General features: G+C 46.4%; 1 protein-coding gene across 1 annotated transcript in view; it reads left to right on the plus strand.

Moving 5' to 3' along the window:
* Positions 1-283: 283 nt before the first annotated feature.
* The window catches only part of TMC2 (transmembrane channel like 2), a 59,370-nt gene continuing 31,967 nt past the window's right edge, over positions 284-27,686 (plus strand). Inside the window, exons 1-8 of the mRNA XM_019462330.2 lie at positions 284-348; positions 655-719; positions 2,892-3,210; positions 6,715-6,867; positions 18,521-18,611; positions 22,108-22,189; positions 22,552-22,658; positions 24,765-24,863. Coding sequence (XP_019317875.2) covers positions 284-348; positions 655-719; positions 2,892-3,210; positions 6,715-6,867; positions 18,521-18,611; positions 22,108-22,189; positions 22,552-22,658; positions 24,765-24,863 — 981 coding nt within the window. The remainder of the gene's footprint in view (positions 349-654; positions 720-2,891; positions 3,211-6,714; positions 6,868-18,520; positions 18,612-22,107; positions 22,190-22,551; positions 22,659-24,764; positions 24,864-27,686) is intronic.

Here is a 27,686-nt window from a genome sequence, read left to right on the forward strand (position 1 = left end):
TTTGCTGCTGTAGCCTGTAGCCAAGCAGGCAGGCACATTGCCCATCTGAATATGCCACCGATATCCTGGTGTGAAACCCAAAAAGAGAACTTTGAGTAGTTTCTCTCTGAACCTCAATGCAAATTGCACTCACTAAATCTAACTCCAGCTTACATCACACTTGCACTGATACTATCTCGGTTGGATTTCCCGACCACACTTTGAGGTAGGTGCCTATAGATCGATCAGGTTCCCTGGAAGCAGAGCCCGATATGGGGATTCGTGGGCATGTGATTTATCGAGGATGGCTGTCAAGAGACAAGGAGTGAGGGAAGTAGGACAGGGCAAGGGAAGGAATCGAGCAGGGATGTATGCTCAGATGGACTCTAACCATCCTATGATCCCACAGGAAGCTCTGGAGTATGAATGAGCCACAGATTTGCTCAGCCTTGAGGCAGAAGACTGGACTTTTGTACCTCTGTATCAGTTAGTAATTGACCATGGGCTGACTCAAGGAGAGGAAAGGGATGTAAACATCTGGGCATTTCCCGGCAAGATGGCTCCCATCAACCAAAGGCTCCCTGGAGAAGGGAGAGCCTGTGAGCTGTTACAGCCACCCTGCCCAGGAACCAGGGGATGATGCAGTGGCCCGGTAATGGGATCTGGGTTGACCAGGGGCAGCACTTACCAGAGTACCCACAAGGAAGCTGACTCAGAAAGAAAAAGCAACCCGCCCAGCGGTACCCAGATAATAACCATCAGAACCAGACTTCAGACCCAGACAGCCAGACTCTGAATCCCCAACTCCGTCTGCCCAAATCCAGCCCCACCTACCACAAACTAGTTCTGGTTGCTGTTTGACAGGGTGGCCTGCTTCTCAGAATGGAAAATCTCTAGGGGCAGGGAAGCAGCTAGGAAAGCTCTCTGTGGCCACTGCATTGCATGCACAGCCTTGAGAGACTGCATAAGGAGTAGGGTAGAGGTGAGAATTTGGGAAGCTGAGAGTCCACGTCCCAGCCTCCATGACTGCTGCTGGGAATGGCAGGTGATGAACTTCTACTCTGCTCTGCCCAAAGTTGGGGCTCTTGCAGTGCAGCTGGGGAAATCTGCCTGGCCATGACACAAAAGCCTGGATGGTGGCTCCTGTGGACAATGAGAACAAGTGCCCTGCAGAAGAGTTCCCAGGCACTGCCCACTCAGAGGCAGGGCCTCAGGGTGCAAAAGTGGGAGGCAGGCTGGAGACAGGAGGGGAAGGGGCCTTCGTTGAATACACCCCATGGGCCAGACTTTTTACTCCTGCTTTTCATTTTTATTTTTTTAATGTTGATTTGTCTTTGAGAGAGAGACAGAGATAGAGTATGAGCGAGGGAGGGGCAGAGAGAGGGCGAGACACAGAATCTGAAGCAGGCTCCAGGCTCTGAGCTGTCAGCACAGAGCCCGACACGGGGCTCGAACTCATGAACCGTGAGATCATGACCTGAGCCAAAGTCGGACGCTTAACCAACCGAGCCACCCAGGCGCCCCTACTCGTGCTTTTAATTAACCTCCCAACCACATAAGGAAATAAGGGTTACTAGAGCCATTTTACAGATGAGGAAACTGAGGTGCAGAAAAGTAATTTATTTGTGGCCACAGAGATAATAAATGATAGACATGATCTTTTCATGCAAACCAGCGTAGCTCGTAACCTGTGTTCTTTCTAGAAGTAAAAAATATCTTATTTCTGGGGCACCTGGGTGCTCAGTTGGTTAAACCTCCAACTTCATCAGGTCATGATCTTGACCTCAGTTCATGAGTTCGAGCCCCACATCCGGCTATCTGTCAGCACAGAGCCTGAAGCCTGCTTCCAATCCTGTCTCCCTCTCTCTCTGCACTTCCCCCGCTCATGCTCTCAATCTCTCTCAAAAATAAACAAACATTTAAAAACATTTTTTTAATACTTTATTTCTGGATTAAAAGTATCAGGGGAGTGCCATCCGTTCTCAGATGTCAGTCACTGTTCTGTGTTCATTAACAAGCTGATGGAGAAAGCATGAACATCCCCATGGCAGACGGGAGCTCAGAGAGGTCAAGTGACTTGCTCAAAGACACCCAGCTAGTAAGTGACGAAGAGGTTGGTTATTCATACCAGAACTTCATGATAACCTTGCCCGCATGTAATTCGTAACTTTGTGAATAGTTGTACTTAGCATAGCTGTTGGGCAAACTGTTGAGGAAATTTCATACTGTAGATTCTGTTCAACCAGGCCGTTTGCCAATGCTACAAAGTCATGGTTGATACACACACTCACAGGCGGGGTCCCGTGAGACAGCAGCCCCTGAAGAAAGGAGACTGTCAGTGGTCCAGACAGAGCCTTGCCAAACAGAGACGGGGGCTTGGCCTGGCCCTGGGGGTCAGGAGATGACTCCGCTCTGACCCCAAAGAGCTGCACACCCACAAAGAGGAAAGGCATGTGCCTAAATCTCTAACCGAGCTTTATTTTTTTTTTGTAATGTTTATTTATTTTTTGAGAGAGAGCGTGAGAGCGTGCACATGAGTGGGGGAGGGGCAGAGAGAGGGAGAGAGAAGCCCAAGCAGGCTCCACACTGTCCGTGTAGAGCCCGACGTGGGGTTCAAACCCACGAACGGTAAGATCACGACCTGAGCCAAAACCAAGAGTCGGTCACTCAACCGACTAAGCCACCCAGGTGGCCCCCCCTCTACCTGAGGTTTAGGCAAGAGCGTGGGAGTGCCAACCGGTCAGAAGAGGGAGACATTAATTCTCATCCCAGACCAGGGGCTCCGAAAGAGGTGGCCTTTGGAGCCAACAAGCTCCAGGAAGTATCTTGGGCATCTGGTGTCTCACAGCTGGGGGCACTTTCCTGGGGTGGAGGCCGGTGAGGCCAGAACTGCCCAATTCCTGCCCCTGCAGGTGACAGGTCCGGGAGGAGACCCTCAAAGAAGCGGGCTCCCAGAGCCGAGGGTGCCGCGGGCAGGCGCGGAGCCCAGCCTGGCCAGAAGGAACGGGTCGGGGGCAGCCCAGGGCCGGGATCCCCCCGGAGGAAGCAGGCAGAGCGCAGGAGACACCGAGAAGAGCTGGGGGAACAGGGGCGGAGCTCCGCAGAGAGGACCTGCACAGAGAGGAGGAAGAAGGATGGGAGGACTTCCCTCAAGGAGCAGAGAGCACCCTCAAAGAAGGAAAAGGAGGTGCCGAGGAAGGAGGAGACGTGGAAGCGGCTGAAGAAGCACAGGTGTGTTGTAATTCTGGTCCAGGTGCGTTTATGATCAGTGCCCTCCTCTCCTTTGGCCTTTCTCCCTCCCCTGACAAAGGGTTGATGTCCCCTCCCCTGCTATAGGTGACCCCTCCAATCTCCTGCTTCTGTTTGTCCCCCGCTTTTCCACCACCCTGCTCTCCCCCATGAAATGGGAAGAGGGTCTTGGCCACGCTTGGAGGGGACACTGGGTGATCTCAACCGCAGTGCCTCATGTCCGGCAGGTGCGAGTGGACGTACTGAGTGGGGAGGTGACATGGCAGCGGGGTGGGACCAGATCCCAAGTCTCCTAAATTTCAGCTGGTGGCTCACCGCAGCTCTTGAAGAGGAACTGAGAGAAAAGAACAAAACTGGATTTAGGAGTCATCGTAGGACTTAAGCACGCCATTTCCCCAGTCTGGACCTGTGTCCTCTTCTGTGAAAGGTGGCGTTGATTTAAAGGACCTTCGAGGATTCCACCAGCCCTGAAACCTAGGATGTGGGGGGTTTGTTTTTTTCCTTTGTTCCGTTAGTGCTGGCACATGTAGGTTCACAGACAGAGCCAGCTTCAGGGGTCAGCAAGTCAGGATTTGGGTTCCATTCTTTGCTGCCAATTTTGATGGGACATCTCCTTCTCTTTGCCCTCCCCCCCCCCCCTTTTTAGCTTTCCTCACTTCCCGGGATGTTTTAAGAATCCCTGTTGGTAATGGCTGCAGAGGCTTTTGAAACAGAGGAAGGAAGCAGGGCCAGGGTGAAGGCGATGTTCCTTTCCACGAGGGTCTAACCCCCTCAATAGGGTGTTCCACCGCCCCTCCCTGCCTTTACAGAGGGAACTGAGGCCCTCAAAAGGGCCACTGATTTCTTCTGTCACCCATGCCGGTCATCTCCGGCTTGGTTAGGGCTTTTGTCTCCTGCCTGTTTGTCCTTGGACATAAGCTAAAGGGGTAAAGAGTGCATGGTGCCCGCAGCAACTTAAAGAGAACTTGAATGCATGTTGATCAAGCCCTGAAGTGTCCTGAGTGTTAGAGGGAGGCTGCCCCACCCCAAGCAGACTGCAGGTGTCTGGACGGCAGAGGCAAAGCGAGGGGTGCCATTCTCAGCTGAGTGCCACAGCAGGGCAGAGAGAGACGGAAAAGACTCAGTCGTGTTCCCCAGATGCTGACGGTCTAGTAGGTAAGATAGGACATGGGCATCAGTCATCATAAGACAAGGCGGAAAGCAATATGCACTCAAGAAAGGGTTTGATGAAATGCCTTTTCCATGGGGCCCTGGGGCATCCGGGTTTCTCCATCGAGAAGGTAAGCATTTCGGCCAGTCCCTGAAGCACACGGGGAATTGAGGCAAAGCCTGAGTGCCCTGCACCCCCAGACCAAGGGACCCCTGAGGAGAGACTCAAAGGAAGCTGTCATGGGATGTGCATGAGGCATGGCAAGACACCCCTGTGCCCTCGGCTGTCCAGCGAGGTGCTGGACCCCTCTTCTCTCCTCTGGCCCATGAGGTCTCCTCCGTTCTTTGAGTTCCTCAGAAATTAAAACTCATGGGGGCTGCTGCAAATTGTTCTCTAAAACCTGCAGGGACCCAAGCCCACATCCTGTATTTACATTTATGGAAGTGGCTGAGAAAGCTGCCTGGGCCTGGCCTTCTCCAGCCACTCCCTCACCCCATGGGCAGCTGTCCCGCTCAGAGTTTTTTTCCACAAGCAAAGGACACTGTGAGGAACACACACAACAACTCAAATGTTGCAGCAGCCGGGGATGCCCGGGTGGCTCAGTTGGTTGAGCGTCCAACTTCGGCTCAGGTCATGATCTTGTGGTTCATGAGTTTGAGCCCCACGTCAGGCTCTGTGCTGACAGCTGGGAGCCCGGGGCCTGCTTTGGATTCTGTGTCTCCCTCTCTCTCCCCCTCTTGCACTCTGTCTCTCTCTCAAAAATAAGTAAAACATTTTAAAAAAGTGGTTTTTTTTTAATTTTGTGGCAGCCGAACACACATGGTCTTGGCTGTGAGATGTTGAGGCTCCTTACACAGGGAGAAGGTTTCTGGATGCAAGTCCCCTCCCCCGTGCCATCCAGTACGACGGCCACCAGCCACATGCTGAGCCCTTGAAATGTGGCCAGTGTGACCAAGGAGCTGAATTTCTAATTTAACTTCACTTTATTCTTTAAGTTTATTTATTTATTTTTTATTTTGAGAGAGAGAGAGTGCGAGCAGGGAAAGGGCAGAGAGAGAGAGAGAGAGAGAGAATCCCAAGCAGACTCCGCATGCCAGCACGGAGCCCAACTTGGGGCTCGATCTCACGAACCGTGAGATCATGAGCTGAGCTGAAACCAAGAGTTTGCTTAACTGACTGAGCCATCCAGGCACCCCTCACTTAATTTCATTTTAATTCGGTGTTAATGCTACTGAGCTGACACAAAAGTTAGTGAATTTACTTCACTTGGACAGACAGCTGTAGTTTTGAAATCGACTTAACTTTGAAGCCGATGCATTTCTCCTTTAAAAAAAAAAAAATGGGCCAACTGCTTTTGTCCATGCAGATGCAAATGTCAAAGGAAAATGATATTCTACCACGTAATTCGTTGGCTGGGAAACTTTTAAGTATGTCTAAAACCATTTGGGTATGGTTGAAACCATACCCAACCAAATGGGTTTTACCCATTTGGGTAACCATTTCAACTACAAATCTTATGAAATCCAGATACAGATCAAATATGTTCACTGAAAATTTAATGTCTAAATCGACACACACAGGGGTTGTGAGAGGAACACCAGATTTTGAAGACAGTACAAGAATATAAAATGCCTCATTAATAATTTTTAGATTGGTTACGGGTGAGAATGACAATTTTTGACATGTTGGATTCAACGACGTGTATTATTAAAATGAACTTACCCATCTCCTTTTGCCATTTTAATGTGGTTACTAGAAAAATTTCAGGGGCGCCCAGGTGGCTCAGTCGGTTGAGTGTCCGACTTGGGCTCAGGTCGTGATCTCGCGGTCTGTGAGTTCGAGCCCCGTGTCGGGCTCTGTGCTGACAGCTGGGAGCCTGGAACCTGCTTCGGATTCTGTGTCTCCCTCTCTCTCTGTCCCTCCCCTGCTCATGCTCTGTCTCTCTCTCTCTGTCAAAAATAAATAAACATTAAAAAAAATTTTTTTTTAATTAAAAAAGAAAAATTTCAAATGACAACGTGTGGCTCGGGCTGTATCTCTCCTGGGCAGCACTGTGCTAGAATGTGGCGGGCAAGGAGCACACAGAGAAGTCAAGTTGGGGGAGGTGACCCTCCCAGTGCCTTAGGCTACAGGACAGAGTGGCAGTCTCTTCTGATGGGTACTGGGAGTCACCAAGGGCTTCTGAGCAGGGGCGGGCCTCTGAGGGGTGGTCAGGGCTGGGAGGGTCAGGGAACACAGCCTGCCTGCCTTGCCCGTGGGCTCCCCTACATTCCGCAGGGTGCCTAAAGACACCAGCTTCTCACTCTCCCCTCCTCTGCCCCGGGCTCTGCCTCCAGATCGCCCTCCTTGGCCTCCAGTGCCTCTGTCGGGGAGTCTCTGTCAGAGGAGGAACTGGCCCGAATCCTGGAGCAGCTAGAAGACAAGAAGAAGCTCATTGCCACCGTGCGGAGCAAGCCCTGGCCCATGGCGAAGAAGCTTACTGAGCTCAGGTGAGCAGGTGGTGGTCGGCCGGGGGCCTCTTGATGTTCGAGAGGCTCAGCTCCTTCTGATGGGCCCGGAGTCCCTTCTCTCTCTCCGCCCCTTGACAGGAAGGGAGATTCACCCTCCCACTCTGCTTTGGTCCCTTCAATCCCTAGCACAAGCATAGTGCCTGGGGGGGGGGGGGGGGTTGTTAGAGCCTAGACAGGCGTGAGCAGTGACTGTTTATTGACTGAGGCCCTGCCGTTGGCCAACACTGACAGGGTCTGGCGGGAGAGACAAAGGATCGTGGCGCTCTGGCCTACACCCAACCTGGCATCCTTTCTGTTTCGTGTCCCTTTCCTCTCATCTGGCGGCTTCTACACCTCCCTCACAACCCAGCACAGACGTGCCTCCCTTGGGCGGCTTTCCAGCCCCCACCCTCCCCACCTCGACACGTTCAGAACGCCCTTTGTGTTCTTTGGGCCCCAGAACCTCTTTGTGTGTGGCACACTCACGCTGGGCGTGTGGAGAATGGGGAGTGTGTCTGTCTCAGCTACTCTCGCGTCCCAGATGCCCGACAGCTCAAGGCCCAGGCTTGAGGTGACGCTCCATGAATGTTGTTCGGGCCTCCTCCTCTCCAAGCCCCTGACTCCTGTTTTCAGCTCAGCCCTTCTCCCGTTTCCACACGAAAGGCCGGCCCACCAAGCGTTTTGTGAGTCTCGTGTCTCTGCCGTAGTCTTGAGATAAGGCCAGGGGTCACACTGTTTAACTGGTTTTCTACTGGAAAAAAAAAAAAAAATCCCATCCAATATTACCATTTCCCCCCAAGTTCCCCCTTGGTTTTTCTGCCACCGGGGGCTGGGGGCGGGGGGAACACTCCCCTTGTCCTTCCCTCTTCATAAAGCCACTTTTGCTGGCTCCTGTCACACCTGAGTTTCCAGTCTGCCAACTGCCTCACCCTTTATTATGTAGAACAATTTGGCAGCTGTATTTTGACGCCCCGTTTGCCCCCAAGAGGTGAGCGAAGAGGCTGGCTGCGCACAGTGCAGACCCTGAGGGAGTTCTGGTAAACCCAGCTGACTCTACGCACCCAAGCAAATTACTACCGGGTGCCCTAGGCTCCTACGGGAAGAAATGCCTCCCTGTGGTGCCTCCGGGCCAGTGCTGACCAACAGAACTTTGGGGCGTGACGGGGATGCTCTAAAGCTACACTCTTACTGCCGCCGCTAGCCCTATGTGGCTGGGAACCACTGGAAAAGCAGTTAGTGTGACCGAGTAACTGAATTTTTTGTTCTATTTTAATTTATTTAAATGAAATCATGCCACGTGGCCGCTGGCTACGGCTCGGGTGGCAGGTGCAGGCGTGGGCAGGGGCTGTCTTCTGGGTCTCCTCTCCCTGATCCCTCAGGGCCAGCTTCTTCCTCCTGTCAGGGGGCCCAGAACAGCCATCTGTCACTCTAACACCACCTCGCCCCCACTCAGGTGTCACCTGAACACATCTTTTATTAACAGCGGAAAAAGAGCAACCCAGGTGCTCATAGAAATGAGATCTCCAGCAGGCTGAAGTCTCGGGGACCGTGAACATTTCTTGAGGGCTGTTCGGCTGCCCAGAGGAGACGCGTGACATCTCCTCCAGCCGGAGGGCAGAGCTCCCGCCCCCAGTACCAGCGGCTAAGGCCTGGGGAATCAAACAGACCCAGGCGTCTGTCTCTGGGGCAGGTCTCCTCGACCCACACTGGCCTCTTCCCTTCACGATTCCCTCCTTCCTCTTCCCTCTCCCAAGACTCCTTATCCCAGAGTCAGGTCCAAGGTGGACAGCCTCTGGGTCTCCAAGCAAGCTGGGGCCTCTACCTAGAAGAGCTTTGCTTTCTGCCGGCTCGCCTGGCTAATTCCTACAACCCTGTAAGACTCGGGCCAAGCGTGCCCTCTGCGGGGAAGCCCCCACCGCCCGCCCCACATTCAGGCTGAGTTACTTACTGCCCCTCAGATGCCCAAGGCACGGTGTCCTCACTCAACTGGATGCTCTTGTCCACGGAGCTGTGTCTAACACATCTCTCAGTACTCTTTCTTTTTGTACATATGGCCACCGCTTGCTGAGTGCCCCCTGGGTACCAGATCTATTCTGAATGCTGGTATGTAACAACCAGTTACATACCAAACCAGTTGTTGGTAACAACTCCTTTACTCCATTGTTATTGCCCCCACTTTACTGATGAGCAAACACAGAGCCATCAGGTCACTTGCCCACGTTTTACGAGGTGAGGTAAGGGGCCTGGCCCGCATTTGAATTCAAGAATTCTGGCTCCGGTACCTACACTCTTAATGTGTCTTTTGCGTTTGTCTGTTTATTTGTTTTATTTTTGAGAGAGAGAGCAAGCGGGGGAGGGGCAGAGAGAGAGGGAGACAGAGGGAGACAGAGGATCGGAAGCAGGTTCCAGGCTGTCAGTGCAGAGCCCGATGCAGGGCTCAGACTCAGAACCATTGGGATCATGACCTGAGCCGAAGTCGGATGGAGGCCTAACTGACTGAGCCACCCAGGGGCCCCACCTACACTCTTAATTTGTAATCATCTGTCTAGGGTTACTAAACACTCTAGAATGTTCGCGTCCTCCATGATTTCCTCCCATCACAAATAGCATTCCCAGACTACATCTTCTTTTTTTAGAAGCAATGGTGTGGGGACCCGTCTCTGGCCCACTCGGGCTGCTGGTTGACCCCGGGCAGAGTTGTGACAATCAAAGCAGGATGACGGTGCATGAAGAACAGAGGTGAACTGGGGCAAGGCTGTGTTCACACCTCTGCTGCATCTAGGTGACTTTGGCTGGCTGTCCAGTGCCACTCGGATGATTTCCTTCCCTGAAGCCCTCTGAGCCTCCCGTTCCTCGCTTACAAAATAGGAGCGACAATTGACATCTGCCTTGCAGAGTTCTGACAGATTCAAACTGTTTATATTAAGTGTCCAGCACATCGTGTGGACGCATTTTAAAGCTTGAACATCTTTTGTGCCAGACACCATGCTGACCTCTGAGAGGTGAGAATGGGGAGCAAAGACGAATCAGAGAAGACGTTGCTGGCAGGCATCATTAGTAACACAAGATGGGCGGTGCTGTCGGCAAAAGCGTTTCTAGAGCCCACGAGTCGGGGATGTTTGCTTTAAACTATAGAATTAATCGGGTATGTCCCTCTGCTTTATCAGAATCCTGACTGATATCTTCGAAATTTACGCAAACTGCTTGCTTTCTTTAGAGAAATCTGAAGAATTCCACTTCCAGGAAGATTGGGTAGACATACTTTTCCCTATTCTTCCCTAAAACCCTGGACATTATCTGCAAAACAAACATGAGAAGGCTCAGAAAGGTAGAGAGAAGAAGACGGTCTGGTGAAAGACCTCAGGACCAAAGGGTTGATGGGCCATTGAGTTTTGGGGTTTTCTTCTTGCCCTATATTTCCTAGACTGAATATTGGAGAAGCCAGCAACCCAGAAACACGAATAAACACAGACAAAGAACACCTCAAGACAGGGCATAAGTGGTGCCCCCAATGCCCTCACCAGGCTGGTATTAGAGAAAGCTGCGTGGGAAACAGGGACTTTCATCCCCAGTGGGCAGTAATGAAGTAATGAACCCTCCCTCCCCCTCTGGTGTCCATGCAAGTCCATGGGGAGGCTGGCCTTTCACCACCACCTGATAGTAACAAGGCATCCCTCCTAGGCAGGATGTTATGAGTAAAACCTGCTTGGGCACCTGAATTCCCATTCCCACTCAGCAGTAATGAAGAGTCCTACCCAGCCCCAGGTGCCAAAGTAGGCCAAGGGAAGAACAAGGACCTCCATCTGGAAGTAACCAGACAGCATCCCTTTCACCCACTGGGCCAGTGTCAGAGGAGGCCTGCTAAAACAGAAGATTTCAACAAGATCCGGAGTGTTTTAATATCCAAAGTGTCCAGGCTTCAACTGAAAATCACTCATCATACCAAGAACTAGGAAGATCTCAAGCTGAATGATAAGAGACAACTAAAGATTCTAACACCAAGATGATATAGATGTTAGAATCACCTGGCAAAGATTTTAAGAAACCATTACAAAAGTGCTTCACCAAGCAGTGAAACTAACGAAGAAATAGAAAGCCTAAGAAATAGAAGATATAGAGAACAACTAGAAATTTTTATTTTTGAGACTACTTATTTAATGTTTGTTTATTTTTGAGAGACAGAGCTCAAGCAGGGGAGGGGGAGCAGAGAGAGAGGGAGACACAGAATCCAAAGGAGGCTCCGGGCTCCGAGCTGTCAGCACAGAACCTGACACGGGGCTCGAACTCCTGAACTGTGAAACCATGACCTAAGCCAAAGTCAGACGCTTAACCGACTGAGCCACCCAGGTGCCCCACAACTAGACATTTTCGAAGTCAAAAAATACAATCACTAAAATTTTAAAAAACGAAAGAGTGGGCCCAACAGCAGAACGGAGAGAGCAAAGAATCAATGAAATTGCAAGTAAAACAAGAGAATTTACCCAATCTGAACAATAGGGAGAAAATGGTCTGGGAGAAAACGTGAAAAGAACCTCAGGGACGTGTGGGACTATAATAAATGTTCTTACATTAGCGTCTCTTCCAAATCCCTCACCCTGAATATGAGAGGGTTGGGGGAGGGGTCCCAGAAAAGAGGAGAAACAGAGTGGGGCTGAAAAAGTCTTCAAACAAACAATGCCCCCAAATTTCTCAAATTTGGCAAAACTTACAGATTCAAGAAAGCTAAAGAAACCCTCCCGCAGGATAAACCCAAAGTGATCTATGTCAAGACATATCATAGTCAAACTTCTTACAAGCAGTCAGGATATTTACAAGCAATCAGAGAGAAACAGTGCATTGCCTAAAGGGGAAAGCAATTAGAATGACAGAAAATTTGTCATTAGAAACCCTGGAGGACAGAGGAAGGGAGCACAAAAATTTTTCAAGTGCTAAATGAAAAGAATTCTATATTCTGCCAAATATCCTTTAAGAGTAAAGAAATCAAGACATTCTCAGGTGAAGAAAATCTAAAAAAAATCTGTTACCAGCAGACTATCCTAAAAGAATGGCTAAAGCAAATTCTCTAAGCAAAAAGGAAATGATAAAAGAATCTTCAAACATCAGGAAGGAAGAACATGGTAAGAGCAAAAATATTGAAAACTGTCATAGATTTCCCTTCCTCTCTTGAGTATTTAAAATTATGTTTGACAGTTGAAGAAAAAAATCATAACATCATCTAATATGGTTCTCAATGAATGTAGAGAAATATTTAAGACAATTATAAATGGGAGGATAAAGGAACATACAGGGAAGTAACACTTTTACACTTTACCTAGTAAAATGTCAGCTCCAGTAGACTTTGATAAGATATATATATGTGTATATGATATATATGTATATGTATATGATATATATGTGTGTATATATATGAGTGTTGTGTACAAACACACACCTTACATTACATACTATATTATATGATAATGTACAGTAATAATTAAATTATATTTAATTATTATATTATATTAATTATTATATATTAATATAATTATATTAATTATAAATATAATATAATTTATATTAATATATAATATATAATATAATTGTATAAATATAAATATAATTATATTAATATATAATAATTAATATATTAATAATATATTAATTATATTAATAATATAATTAATATATTACATAATATTTTGCTTAGAGCAACTACTGAAAAGGCCATACAAAGAGATAATGCTAAAAAGCATCATAGATAAACCAAAATGGAATCCTAAAAAATGTTCAAGTAACCTGCAGGGAACAAGAAAACAGAAATGAAACACAGAGAGAACAAACAGAAAACAAAAAATAAAATAGTAGGTTTAAACCCTAACATATCAACAGTTACATTAAATGTAGGTGGTCTGGGGCGCCTGGGTGGCGCAGTCGGTTAAGCGTCCGACTTCAGCCAGGTCACGATCTCGCGGTCCGTGAGTTCGAGCCCCGCGTCAGGCTCTGGGCTGATGGCTCGGAGCCTGGAGCCTGTTTCCGATTCTGTGTCTCCCTCTCTCTCTGCCCCTCCCCCGTTCATGCTCTCTCTCTGTCCCAAAAATAAATAAAAAACGTTGAAAAAAAAAAAAAATTTAAAAAAAAAAATGTAGGTGGTCTAAATATACCAACTGAAAGACAGATTGGCAGAGAAATTTTTAAAATGACTTAACTCCATACAGTCCACAAAGTGAGTCCATAGACTCACTTTAAATATGATGATATAGGGGCGCCTGAGTGGCTCAATCGGTTGGGCGTCCGACTTCGGCTCAGGTCACGATCTTGCGGTCCGTGGGGTAGAGCCCCGCATCAGGCTCTGGGCTGACGGCTCGGAGCCTGGAGCCTGTTTCAGATTCTGTGTCTCCCTCTCTCTCTGACCCTCCCCCGTTCATGCTCTGTCTCTGTCTGTCTCAAAAATAAATAGAACGTTAAAAAAAAAATTTTTTTTTTAAATAATAAATAAATAAATAAATATGATGATATATGTAGGTTGAGAGTACAAAGATGGTAAAAAGACATATCCCATGCAAATGTCAAGCAAAATAAAGTAGAAGAGGCTATGTAAATATCAAATAAATTTGACTTCAGAGTAAAGAAAATTGACAGGGACTGAAAGGAACATTGTAGAATGATAAAAGGGTCAGGGGCGCCTGGGTGGCTCAGTCAGTTAAGCGGCCGACTTTGGCTCAGGTCACGATCTCGCGGTCCGTGAGTTCGAGCCCCGCGTCGAGCTCTGGGCTGATGGCTCAGAGCCTGGAGCCTGCTTCCGATTCTGTGTCTCCCTCTCTCTCTGCCCCTCCCCCGTTCATGCTCTCTCTCTGTCTCAAAAATAAATAAAACGTTAAAAAAAAAAAAGAATGATAAAAGGGTCAATCCACCAAGAGGAAGATGTAACAAACCTAAAAGTGTAAGCACCAAAAATAGCAGTGGTTTGAGTTCTACAGTATATTATCTCGGGATGTATAGTAAATTTCCCCAAAACTTAGTAGTTTAAAACAATAAGAAACATTTATTATCTTCTATGGGTCAGAAATTCAGGAGCAGCTTCGCTGGGCAGTTCTGACTTGGAGTCTCTCATGAGGTTGGGTTAAGATGTTGGACAGGGCTGCATTCATCTGAAGGCTTGACTGGGGCTGGTGAATCGACTTCCAAGGTGGCTCACTCACGTGGATGACAAGTTGGTGCTGGTTCGTAAAAAAAAGGCCTCAGTTTCCCTTCAGAGGATACTTGAATATCCTCATGACATGGCAGCTGGCTTCCCTCAGAAGAGGATGTATTCGAGGAAGAAGTCACAATACCCTTTATGTCCTCATCTCAGAAGTCATAAACTGTCACTTCTACCACTTTCTAGTCATTGGAAACAAGTCACTAAGTCAGACCTGCATTCAAGGGGAGAAGAATTAGTTCTCCATTTTATTTTGTTTTTTATTTTTTATTTTTTATTTTTTTAATTTAGAGAGAGAGAGCAGGAGAGAGGGAGAGAGAGAGAGGGAAAAAAAAATCCCAAGCAGGTTCCATACTCAGTGTAGAGCCTGCCATGAGGCTCCATCTCACAACCTTGGATCATGACCTGAACTGAAATGAAGAGTCCAACGCTCAACCCCAACTGAGCCTACCCAGGCACCCCTGGTTCTCCGTGTTAAAGGGAAGAATAATAATTTGGTGACATATTTTAAACCACCACTTCTGGAAGCCAGGCATGCTCGCTTAACCTCCCCTCTCTCAGATTGATTCACTGAGGTCTCTAGAGCAGATGCCTCACCTGACTGATCTCAATTTCCACTTAGCATGAGTTCAGGGTTTCTTTGACCCTTGTCTCCACAGCTGAAAATGGAGATTGCTTGGGGACAAAGAGAGATGCCAAGCCAGCCTGGCCCAGGCTGCCTTTAACCACTCTGCACCTCCAGCCCCCCGCCACCTCCTTTTGACCTTCGAGTGCATCCTTCCTATTTCCAGGTGTCTTCTAGATGTCAGGCTGGCTGATGCTCTCTCCCAGTGTCCTGCAAGGGACAGCAAAGCTCTATGAGGATCAAGCACAGAGTGGCTCTGTGTCTAGTTTTACATCTGCATCTATAAATTAAGTGTGATTTTGAATCTGAGCTCCTTCATCAGGGAAGAGTTTGGGGAGGTATGTAATGTCTCTGAGAGATGCCTTGGGTCAACTTCAGAGTGTTTCCACTGTGGAAGGCCACGTCACTGAGCCCCTTGTCAAGGCACCTGGGAGAGCAGAAGGTTCCACCCCAGCCCCTGAGCTTGGCAGAGGCTTATCAGCTGCCCACCCCAGAAACTGCTGCTTCCTCGGAAGGGGGAGGGGTGGCTGCCTGCTGAATGAAGTCCCTATGCTCACCTTGCGAGCATGCACACCTCCAATTTTCACATCCTTGTCCCCATTTCTAGATGAAAAGTGCCACTCTGGGAGGCACAGAACCCTGCCTGGGGCTCCACTCTGGCGCAATACATCCTCCTTCCCTCCCAGCAGCAATCACTGGCCCCCTCCCAACCGTGTTTTCCAAACTGTGGTTTGGGCCACTTTATTTCCAAGGAGGGTCCTCCAAGAGGCAAACGTGAGGGGATTCTGAAGCGCTGTCTCTGGGGTGACCGCGCCTGAAAGCCCCTTCCTCCATAGCTTCCTCCTCTGCCAAGTGTTGGAGGCGCCTAAGGGGCTTATCATCACTGCCAGGAGTGACCTGGAGATCCAGGCCCCGTGAAGCTTCCTCAAAACAAACGGGTCCCTCCTCTCTTGACTTCTCACTGCGTTTACCGCACACCATCCGATGAGAGGAAAAAGGCGAGTTTGTGCCATGTTCTCGTTTCAAAAGACCGTTGGTGACGAGGAGGGGACAGAAGCACCTTACAGAAGTGAGATGTGCAACGATTAGGAAGTGCAGGGCAGGAGCGAGTGGTTTCCATAAACCAAATATTCTCTGGTAAGGAAGAACACGAGAGCCTGGATTGCAGGTAACAGGGGTACAGGAGTGTGCTGCAAAAAGGTAGTTGTTACTATTTGTATCCTTTTGCAGGACCCAGAAAAGCTTGCTGCCTCCATCAGTGTTCTTATATGAGGTGGGTCCTTCACTGGGAATGGTCCTCAGAGTTTGCACCCAGCGCTGGGCAGGGCCCTCTGTTCCCCTGAGTGCCCTTTGGGGGTCTAGACACAGAGTCTGGACGTCAAGAAGAGAAGCATTTGCCTCCAGGCTCAATGGCTCAGGCACAAGAGCTGGCTCTTACTTTTGAGAATCCTCATTTGAAGTCCCCAAATCGTAAAAGCTGGCACATTGAAAGTCACAAATTCCCAGCGCTTACAAGCCTCTGCTGGATGTAAGATACAAGAAGAGAACAGAAACACACATTTTATTGGGGCGTTTGGGTAGATCAGTCGATTAAGCGTCCGACTTCAGTTCAGGTCATGATCTTACGGTTTCTGGGTTCGAGCCCCACATCAGGCTCTGTGCTGACAGCTCAGAGCCTGGAGCCTGCTTTGGATTCTGTGTCTCCCTCTCTCTCTCTGCCCCTCCCCTGCTTGCACTCTCTCTCTCTCTCTCTCTCTCTCTCACTCTCTCTCTCAAAAATAAAATAAAACATTAAAAAAAAAAAGAAATACACATTTTATGAAAACATTTTTTTGTGACCTGGCTATGTTGGTAGCTCCAGATAGCTCATTGCCTGGACATGTCCTGCCTAGGGGACAACAGGGAGCTGATCCCATTACAGAGACTTAATCCCACACAGACCAGGCTTTGATCCTGGGCTCAGGAGCTAAACAGTCAGCCTCATTAATTTGAGACATCGGAAAAAATAAAAACCAGCTTCAGGATTGACCTGAGGTTAGAATGCGACTTTGACTCTTGTCATCTGCCCACGCCTGCGCTGTGGGGGTGGGGTAGGTATTCTTCCGCCCCCCCCCCCCCCCCACCTTAAATGGACTTCCTTCCTCACCCGCTTGTGAGGGTCAATCCAGTGGCTGCTGGCAAACTGGGTCTCTGGGGGGTGGGATAAAGGGGGCCTGATTTGTAGCCTTTGCTGATTTCTGTGGTCTAAAGACTCCCACCGTGGCCAATTTCAAGCTACCAACCGTTTAACAGCTCGCCGGTCAAGTTCCTGAATATTTAGCAGTCGGGTCTCAGGCAGGAGTCGGTTCTGACCAACTGATGGGTGTCTGACTCATTCAACATTCAGGCAGTCCACAAATGTCTGGTGAACACTGTGTTTGTTTCCTTTTTCTTCGCTGAAGCGTGACAGACAACGCTCTGTTAGTTTCAGGTGTTCAGCGTAGGGATTCGACATTCATATACATTAGGAAATGCTCACTGTGCTAAGTCCGCCTACCATCTGTCACCATACGACACGATTGCAATATTATTGACTGTATTCCCTAGGCTGCACTTTATATCCCCGTGATTTACTTATTTGATAACTGGCATCTTTTACCTCTCAATCCCCTTCATCTGCTTTGCCATATTTGTTTCTATTGCTGCCGCAACCCAAGTTTCACAAGTGTAACCGTTTAAGACCGTGCTCACCTACGTGTTCACAGTGCTGCTGGCCAGAAGTCCAGCGTGGCATGGCTGGATTCTCTGCTCAAGGTCTCGCCGGGCTGAAATCAAAGTAGTAGCAGGCCTGAGGTGCCCATGTGGGGCTAGAGGTCCTCTTCTGGTTTTTGCAGAATTCATTTCCTTCCCTTGCTTTCCACGTGGCGTCCTCTTGAGGGGCCCCAGCAACAGAGGGTCAAGAATTCATTCTAATTCCTCTGACTTCCCCTTCTGCCACATCTGTCTGACTCTTCTGCCTTCTTCTGTGTGTAAGGGCTCATGGAGTCACCCTGGGCCCTTCCCGAGAATCCAGGATAATCTCCGTATTTATTTATTTATTTATTTTAAGTTTCTTTATTTTTGAGAGAGAGAGAGACAGAGTGCTAGTGGGGGAGGGACAGAGAGAGAGGGAGACACAGAATCTGAAGCAGGCTCCAGGCTCTGAGCTGTCAGCACAGAGCCTGACGCAAAGCTCAAACCCATGGACTGCGAGATCATGACCCAAGCCGAGGTTGAATGCTCAGCCGACCCAGGCACCCCGAATCTCCCCATTTTAAATTAAGTCATGGGGTGCCTGGGTGGCTCAGCCGGTTGAGCGTCCGGCTTCGGCTCAGGTCATGATCTCACAGTTCATGGCTTCGAGCCCTGCATCAGGCTCTGTGCTGACTGCTTGCTCAGAGCCTGGAGCCTGCTTCAGATTCTGTGTCTCCTCTCTCTGTCCCTCCCCCGCTCACACTTTGTCTCACTTTGTTTCTCAAAAATAAATAAATGTTAAAAAAAAATCTTTAAATTAAGTCAGGAATCTTAATTACATCGGTAAAGTCCCTTTCGACATTCATGGGTGTACCACCAGAGGGCAAAGGTCATGGGAGCCAAAATTCTGCCTACAGGTGCCTACCATGTACTAAGCACCATTCTTAGCATTTGGGAAACGTCAGTGAATGAAACAGACAAATGCCCTACCTTCACAGAGCTTACATTCTAACTAGGGGTATAAAAACACATAAGGCTTCCAGCCACATGTACACTCTCATAGTTCAGATTTTTTTCAGTTTGGGATTAAAGTTCTGCCTCTCCCCTCCTCCCCCCCCCCCTTTTTTTTTCCTAACCAGAGAGGCCCAAGAATTTGTGGAGAAGTATGAAGGAGCCTTAGGAAAGGGGAAAGGCAAGCGACTCTACGCCTACAGGATGCTGATGGCTAAGGTGGGTGATAGAGAGGCAGCAAACCTCAGGGAGAGCTTGCTCAGCCTCTGAACCTGGGTGACATCACAGGCACCTGCCCAGCCTCTGCATTTGTGGCCGGCTCCCCCCACCAAATCCTCAGCGCGAGGTCCAGCCGACTGACCGATTTGTCCGGGAAAGGAAACCAACTGTTTCCTGTCAATTTCTCTACATTTATCTGTGAGGGCTCCGGTGTATCTGAGACTCATTTCCTCCCCAGTGAAGAACTAAGCTCACAAAATTGATGAGGTTAAAAAAAATAAAAAAAAAAAAAATAATAATAATAAAATAATAAAATAAAATAAAATAAAATAAAATAAAATAAAATAAAATAAAATAATTGATGAGGTTAAAACCACTGGGATCTTATTTTCCAAGCCCCAAATCAGGACAGTTCGTTTGATAAATCATTCATTTTTATGCAACACCTTGAGCGTTTTTTTTCCTGTATTCCCTGTTCATGGGTGTGTTTGAGTTTTAACTTTTTCTTGGGGCCATTTTGATATTTCGTATTCTTCCCAAAACTCAATCATTTAATTAAGATCTTCATATGTATTACCAGAAAGTTGCAGGTGGTGGTCCCACAATTTTTGGAACTACTTTCTGTGTATGTTGGGTTGGAGTCTTTTTATTCCTAATATTCTCTTTTCTCGTTTTTCTTAAAAATTTTTTAGGTTTATTTATTTATTTTAAAAGGCAGACAGACAGAGGGGCAGAGAGAGAGAGAGAGAGAGAGAGAGAGAGAGAGAGAGAATCCCAAGCAGGTTCTACACGGTTAGCACAGAGCCCGAGGCAGGGCTTGAACTCATGAACCATGAGATCATGACCTGAGCTGTTTTTTTTTCCTTTTTCAATTTTACTTGCCCAATAACTATCTTTGGGTCATTTTATTAATTTGATCTAGAGACTATTTACCACTTAATAACTGCACACTTAGGTCTTCCCCACCCCCCCCTCCCCTCACCCCAGCTGAGGAATGTGCTCTTCAAGCATATCTTTGCTAAATGATTCTGTTTAATCGTGTTTCCCTGCAAATAGTTCTAGTTCCTTCCTTAGGAAAAGGATGGCTGTCCATCCTCTGTGTTTACCTTCCCTCATTGTTTTAAATTCTTTACTTCCTCTCTTTGCATTCTCAGAAATGTCTCAGGTTTATTCTCAATATCACTGAACCCATTTTCTTCGGCTTCAATTATAGGCTTTATTATATTATTATAATGTTTCTTCTCCTTCAATTACTGGGCTTTAAGTTACCTTGTAATCCTTCCATGCTTCTCTTACATTCTTTTTTAAAACTCAAAGTGTTATCCTTTACTTAGAAACCACATTTCTTGTATCCTGTTGTGAATGCAGGCTCGTTTGTCAAAAATTAGTTATGGAGCCTAGAGGCAATGCTTTTCAAAAGTTACAAAGAGGTGTGTCCCCTTTTCCTTGTTCTGCAATACTATTTTTCAGGCCTCGCTGGCTGTTTTAGTCATCCAGATCTGGATTTCATGCGCGGACAGAATGGGTAGCTTGCCTGTGTCTTATTTGCCCGCTATCAGAAAGCCTGTTTCTGTACCCAGCCGGAGACAAGCATATCTCATCGCCCAGTCCTCCCTGGCTCCCGCCAGCTCCCGCCTCACCTGGCTCTGAGAAAGGGAGCTGAGGTCTTCTCCTGCCCGCGTCCCATCCCAGTTTTCTGATTCTCTAAACCAATGAGGGATAAGAGCTTCACTACAGAGCTTCCCCAAGGCCTTCTCGGCCTCTGCCCCACCCGTAGGGCATCACTTTTCAGGCCGAGATGCCCACAGCCTTGAGGGGCTGTCAGCTGGTTGCTGAGTGATCAACTGGCAGGCCATCCCCAGGGGCCTCCCTGAGCCATGTTCTTTACCCCAATTGGCCCCAGCCTTGCAAGCCTACATTCTGTACTGATATTATCAGCACCCCGACAGGGGATTGATCTCTCAAGGGAGGACTCCTATTAATAAAGCTTCTGAGACCGATAGGTAAAACCAGGTGGTGGATTATTAATTTACAAGGAGAAATAGCCGATGACAGAACTAGAAATGCAAAGTCCACATCAACAGTGCCTTTTATTTTTGATAGTAGAGTTACTTACACGGGTGGCTAAACCATAATCCCAATTCCATTTTATTAATTTGCAATGACAAAACACTGCGTTCGAAACCAGAATCGTCACAGCCCAGGTGACGGGCAATGCTTTCCTTAGAGACAGGCTTACATAGAAAGCCAAATAAGCCAAAGATTAATTTTTTTTTAATGTTTGAGAGAGAGAGAGTTCGAGGCAGGAGAGGGACAGAGAGAGGGAGACAGAGGATTCAAAGCAGGCTCTCGAGCTCATGACCTGAGCTGAAGTCAGACACTTAACCAGCTGAGCCACCCAGGCACCCCAAGCCAAAGATGAATTTTGAGCATGGAATCAGAGCTAGGGAAGGCAGATAAAGCCATGGGACTGGAGTGCCCAATGTCCACCGTCTGCTATTCCCCTTCTGGTCTTAGGGATATATATCTCTGCCATTGTTCTCAACCAGGTTTTGCCCTCGGCTCGTCTTCTCTGTTGCATCTGTGACCACCGCCCTCTTCCACAGATGGTTTCCTTCCTTATATAGCAGTCATCCCATCGGGTTACGGTCAAAGCCTGCAGATCTAGAAACTCGTCTGATAAACTTCCCTTTTGATCCTTTAGTGAATTTACATGGGAAACCTCATTTCCTTCAGGAACATGTTCTTAGGACTCCTTTATCGTAATGGAAACTGACCTTAGGGTCTTCTCCCTCCTACCTCCTTGTCCTCAGTTTTCTGTGAGTTGTCGCTTCTGTTGCTGTTGTTCAATTCCAAATGGATTCATTGCCAGGGAGTGGGGTTGTTGGAGAGCAGCCCCTTGAGAGCTAACCAATTTTCACCCAACCAGCAGCCAGACAGCCACTCAAGTTCCTGACTGGCACGAACTCTGAGTGTTGGACCTGGAGACAGACCATGGAAAGAAGCAAAATGCCTTTCTAACTCCTTTCAGCAAAAACAAAAAACAAAAACAAAGAAACGGGCTGTTGTTTCACCAGGAGAAGAATGGAAGCCATGGTTTGAGGGGGTTTACCCATTTTACCAGCACCGCATTGGAGCGACAATTCCTATCAGATTTAGACACCTGAGTGTCTGCTAAATGCGGGTTTGAGAGCTACGAGACTTCTTTTTGCCCTTCAATTTTTGTCTTAAGATTAAAAAAAAAGTTGTGTCAGAGGCTGCTAACCCAATGTGATCCCCCAAACCAGACGTCATCTAGAGAATTCCTAAATTCATATATACACGGTCCAAACTTGACATTTTATCAGTGCCACAGACCAACACAAGACTTTATGTTGTCCTGGCTTCTCTTACCCTCTGCTCCTGATTTTGGTGGTGATGTGTCAGCACCAGTGTGTCCCCCCAGGCCTCAAGGCGGGATGGCAATGAACTGAGTGTGTTGCCTGTTTACTTTCAGAAGTGGGTCAAGTTTAAGAGAGACTTTGATAATTTCAAGACTCAGTGTATACCCTGGGAAATGAAGATCAAGGACATTGAAAGTGAGTATTTTGGTGTCAGCGTTTGTAGCTGGTGTGCTGGAGTTTTCCAAGGGCTTGGGTTGCGTTCGTGACCAACTGATCGGATTCTTTCATAGGTTCTGTCGTACTGGAAAACAGAATGGGCTTTGAACGAGTCAGACCAAGATTTAAACTGTTTCTTCACTGTCTGACTGTGGGAGTTTAGGTAGAGTGGTTAATCCCACAGAGCCTCAGGTCATTTATCTGGAAAAAGAAAATGGAGATGAGAACATCACGTTCCACAGCTGATGTGAAAACTGAATCCGTCACCCATACAAAGCGCTTGGTAGTGCTAACGTCCTCCTTCTGCGGTGCTTAAATCCTACCGTCTTTTCTCTCCCCAGGTCACTTTGGTTCCTCAGTGGCATCGTATTTCATCTTTCTGCGATGGATGTATGGAGTTAACCTCGTCCTTTTTGGCTTAATTTTTGGCTTAGTTATAATCCCAGAGGTAAGACAAGGGCTTCCTATATCTTCAGATAGCGTTGAGGCTTATCATGACACCATCCTCTTTAATCAAATACTCTCTGTTTTACAAAGAACCAGTCCTTCATTTTAAATTCTATACTCCCATCAATTGCCCAGATAGTTCAGGACAGAGGATGGAACCAAATACTTCTGTCCTAAATTAAGAAGTGGACCCTACACTTTTCTATCTTTTGTTTTACTTTAAGATCGGTAGAGAATATCTTCATAAGTTTTTGTTTTACGCTGAAAAAAAAAAGAGATGGAATGCATTCTATCGTAATTTATTACAAAACAAACAAACAAACAAACAGAAATGAACCCTCATGAGGCGCCTGGGTGGCTCATTCAGTTGAGCGTCTGACTCTTGATTTCGGCTCAGGTCATGATCTCACAGTTTGTGGGTTCAAGTCCCACGCCAGGCTCTGTGCTGACAGTGAGGAGTCTGCTTGAAATTCTCTCTTTCTCTCTCTCTCTCTGCCCCTCCCCCGCTCATGCTCCCTCTCTCTCAAAATAAAGAATGAAATAAACTTTAAAAACAAAACCTTCACATTTAAATAGCACTCCTCACTGTTCTCCCACTATACCCTTATCACAGATGTAAGTACATCCTTACCTACTGATGAGTAATTGAGAAACAAAAAAGGAATAAGCAAGTTATGTAAAGTCACACAGTAAGTTTGCAGTGAATGAGATCCCAGGTCTCCAGTGTGGGCCTGGAATCTTTCCCAAGGGAAATTTAATAAATTAGAAGATTTCTGTGAGGAATACCAAGCATTATGGGACCAATATATGAGTGAATAAACAGGATGACTTATTCTTGGAAGGGAAACTTAATACCGTAAAAAAAAGTCAATTCTTCCTAAATCAATATGTAAAGTTCATACAATTCTGATTTTTTTAGAATTAAGGATGCAAACACAGGCATATATATTAAAGTATTGATAACAGAACTAGATACATGCAAAGAACTAGCAATATTTCTAATGTCCAACAAAAGGTAATTTGTTAAGTAAGTTTATGGTAGACACATGTGGTTAGATATTTTGAAGTCATTTTATTTTGAGACATACTACATGCCATATAGAATTGGTCATAAAACGGGGCGCCTGGGTGGCTCAGTCGATAAGCATCTAACTTCAGCTCAGGTCATGATCTCGCAGTTTGTGAGTTCGAGCCCCACGTCAGGCTCTGTGCTGACAGCTCAGAGCCTGGAGCCTGTTTCGGATTCTGTGTCTCCCTCTCTCTCTGCCCCTCCCCCACTCACACTCTGTCTCTCTCACACAAATAAATAAACATTAAAAAAAATTAAAAAAAAAGAATTGGTCATAAAACAATAAAACAATATTATGCTAAATAACCACACTAATATATATTTTATTATATATATGTTTATATATTTATTTGATATTCATGTTTATATATGAATTTATATAACTATACATTTATATAATATAAATGTATACAAGTATATATAATAAAAATGTATACAATTATATATAATATAAATGTATATAATTATATATGCAATATAAATTTATATGATTATATGTATAATATAAAATTTTATACTTATGTATTATGTTTATATAATATAAATGTATATAATTATATATAATATAAATGTATATAATTATATATAATATAAACATATATAATTATATATAATATAAATGTATATACTTATATATTATATGTTTATATAATATAAATGCATATAATTATATATAATATAAATGTATATAATTCTATATTTTATATATTTATCTAATATAAATTTATATAATTATATATTTACATAATATATATATAACTCAGAAACAACTACGAGGAAACATACGAATATCTAACCGTCATTATCTTCGGAATGTGGAGGTGATAGGGAATTTTTTTAATGCTCTCCTGCACTTTTTCACATTTTCTACAACGAGTACGTGATAGGTCTAAAACCAGAGAAGTGATTAATGTCACCTAAAGGAGAAAATGGGTATGTCCTGCTCTAAGAAGGGAAATATTTCACCCGGGTATGAATGTCTCCATGTGTTTGTATTTTCTCCACACGTGTCATCATGTCGTTCTGTCCCTTCACAAGGTACTAATGGGCGTGCCCTATGGAAGTATTCCCAGAAAGACAGTGCCTCGGGCTGAGGAAGAAAAAGCCATGGATTTTTCGGTTCTTTGGGACTTTGAGGTACCATCACTAACAAGCCAATGCGCTTCTATTCTGTGATTGTGAGGCCTAAAAGATTGCATGGATATGTGTGAAATATTGCATCGAATCACTGGAAAACCAGTGCTTTACTCAAATGGGAGCCCCCACTATGCAAAATGAGCTAGCCAATCATGTCCTCCTAAGTCCCCTCCGTGGGTCCTTTCTCCAGCCACACACTGCCCCCCTCTCTCTGCCAGATCCATCTAAATGATCTTACAGGGTAGTTTTCTCTCCCCACACCCACATTAAGACTCCAGGGCTCTTGCCAGTTCAGCCATTCCCAAGCTTCACATGGCATCCTCAACGGAATGTCCTACCTGCTCCTGAAATTCAGTGCCTGTCCAGCCAAACCCACATCGCTTTTTTCCATCTCCTTTACTGGAACCACCATCCATCCGAACACCGGTGTGAAACCTGAAAGTCATCCTACACTTCTCCCTCTTCCCCACCACCACGTCCCATAACCAATCAACCACTAAATCTGAGCCTTTCTCCTAAACCCATCTTGACTCAGTCCCCTTTGCCCCATCCCTCTTGCCTCTTCTTCCAATAATGTCCCCACCGTACCAGGACCATGTCCGAATCTTCTACCTCTGCTCCTTGCTTTGACTTGGCTCCTGAAATCTCCATTCCCTCTGCTGCCAGCGTGATCTTTCTGAAAGGCAAACCTGGCCCTGTCACTTCGCTACCTTGGACATTCATCTATTCCCGTTCCCAAATGGAATAAAATCCAGTGTTTTGAATCAGGTTTACGAAAGAACTGTTCACCATCTGGCCACTCCCTCCCTCTCCAGCTCCGTTTCTATCTCAGCCCTCACACCTTATGTTCCTGTATTTGTCAAGTTTGGGAGAGATCCCTGAACCCATCACATATCATTGCCTCCCTGCTTCGGCTCAGGACACTGCCTGAAACGCCCTTCCCTCCTTTTTGAATCCCCTCACCTCCGTGCCTCTGGAGGTCTTGGTCTGTAGCTCCAAGGAGTTCCTGAGGCTGAGAGGCCCGGCTGTGATGGTTCAGGCAACAGGTCATTGCTGCTGCTATCCTTCACACTCCTAGGCAGGTTCGAGACCTCTCAGGTATGCGTGGAAGTGAGTTGGGAGTATTTTTCGAAGACTTTGGAATAAGTGTGTTTCAAATAATACTACACAACTAAGTATTATGATACAACTACTACCGTGTATTACCACTAAGGATTTCCTTTATTCTTTTTTTTTCTATCATTTATTTATTTTTTGAGAGAGAGAGAGAGAGAGAGAGAGAGAGATTGCATGCACACATGGGAGGGGCAGAAAGAAGGAGACAGATCTGGAAACAGGCTCCGTGCTGTGAGCGCAGAGCCCAATGGCAGGGCTGAAATTCACAAACGGCGAGATGACCTGAGCCAAAGTCAGACGCTCAGACGCTTAACAGACTGAGCCCCCCAGGCGCCCCTCCGTTGTTCTTTATTTCACTCAAGGACTCATATGGAATATCCTATATGCCTAAAACAAACTGAATTTACTCAACAGTAATCCTCTGTTTTGTTGTCGCTGTTGCTCCCAATGGGAAAATTTTCTTTTTCTATTTTTTGTAACGCGCTGTTTAAAAAAGTAATCTCTACCCCCAGTGTGGGGCTCAGAGTCACAACCCCAAGATCAAGAGTCACATACTCCACCCACTGAGCCAGTCCAGGTGCCCCTAAAATGTCTCAGGCCAGAATTAAAGTTTTGGAGAACTTCTATCCATCACCACGAAACGACAGTGTCCGTTTCTCAGTGATTAAATCCTTTTCTGATGAGATCAACGAAGATATTAACAAATGTGACTTTTTAAATACGGTGTAAGAAGTAAGTATGTCGACATTTGGCAGATTTTTATAACGTACGGAACCATTATGTTCCACGTGACCAAATACATGATGTTACAGAATTACGTGTGGGTAAAAGATAGTACAGGATGGAACAATTAAGCTTTAAAAACTTTACATCTCGAGGGGCGCCTGGGTGGCTCAGTCGGTTAAGCGTCCGACTTCAGCTCAGGTCACGATCTCGCGGTCCGCGAGTTCGAGCCCCGCGTCGGGCTCTGTGCTGACGGCTCAAAGCCTGGAGCTTGCTTCCGATTCTGTGTCTCCCTCTCTCTCTGCCCCTCCCCCGTTCATGCTGTGTCTCTCTCTGTCTCAAAAATAAATAAACGTTAAAAAAACAAAATTAAAAAAAAAACAACTTTACATCTCTAGATAATTTTTTAAAATCTTGGGACAATTTGAAACTTACAGAAGAGCTGCGTAAATAGTACAGAGTTCCCGTGCACCCCCCACCCAACTTCAATTTATGACAACATCTTACATGATCAAAACTAAGAAATTAATCTTGGTAGAATAGTAACTGAAGTGTGGTATTTATTTGGATTTCGCCAATTTTTCCACTAATATTCTTTTCCTATTCCAGGACCCAATTCAAAATCTCATACTGTATTTGTCATGTCTCCTTAGTCTCCTCCAAATCCATGACAATTCTCTGTCATTCAGTGACCTTGATACCTTTGAAGAGTACTGGACAGTTGTTTCGGAGAAGGTCCCTCAATCTGGGTATCTGTTCTCTCACGATTGTAGTGAGGTTATACATCACTGGGAAGCCTACCACAGAGATATATGCCCTTCTCAGGGGGTCAAATCGGGGTTACTTTATGCTGATGTGTGTTATTAGTGGTGATGTTAACAGTGACCAGTTGGTTAAAGTAGTGTCTGCCAGAATTCTCTGCCATAAAGTTAGTATTTTTCTCTTTTTAATTACTCGGTATTTTGGGGAGTGTGATGGATTTTA

Source organism: Panthera pardus, unplaced genomic scaffold, assembly GCF_024362965.1.
Source record: "Panthera pardus isolate Hobbes unplaced genomic scaffold, ASM2436296v1 HiC_scaffold_25, whole genome shotgun sequence".
Lineage (NCBI taxonomy): Eukaryota > Metazoa > Chordata > Mammalia > Carnivora > Felidae > Panthera > Panthera pardus.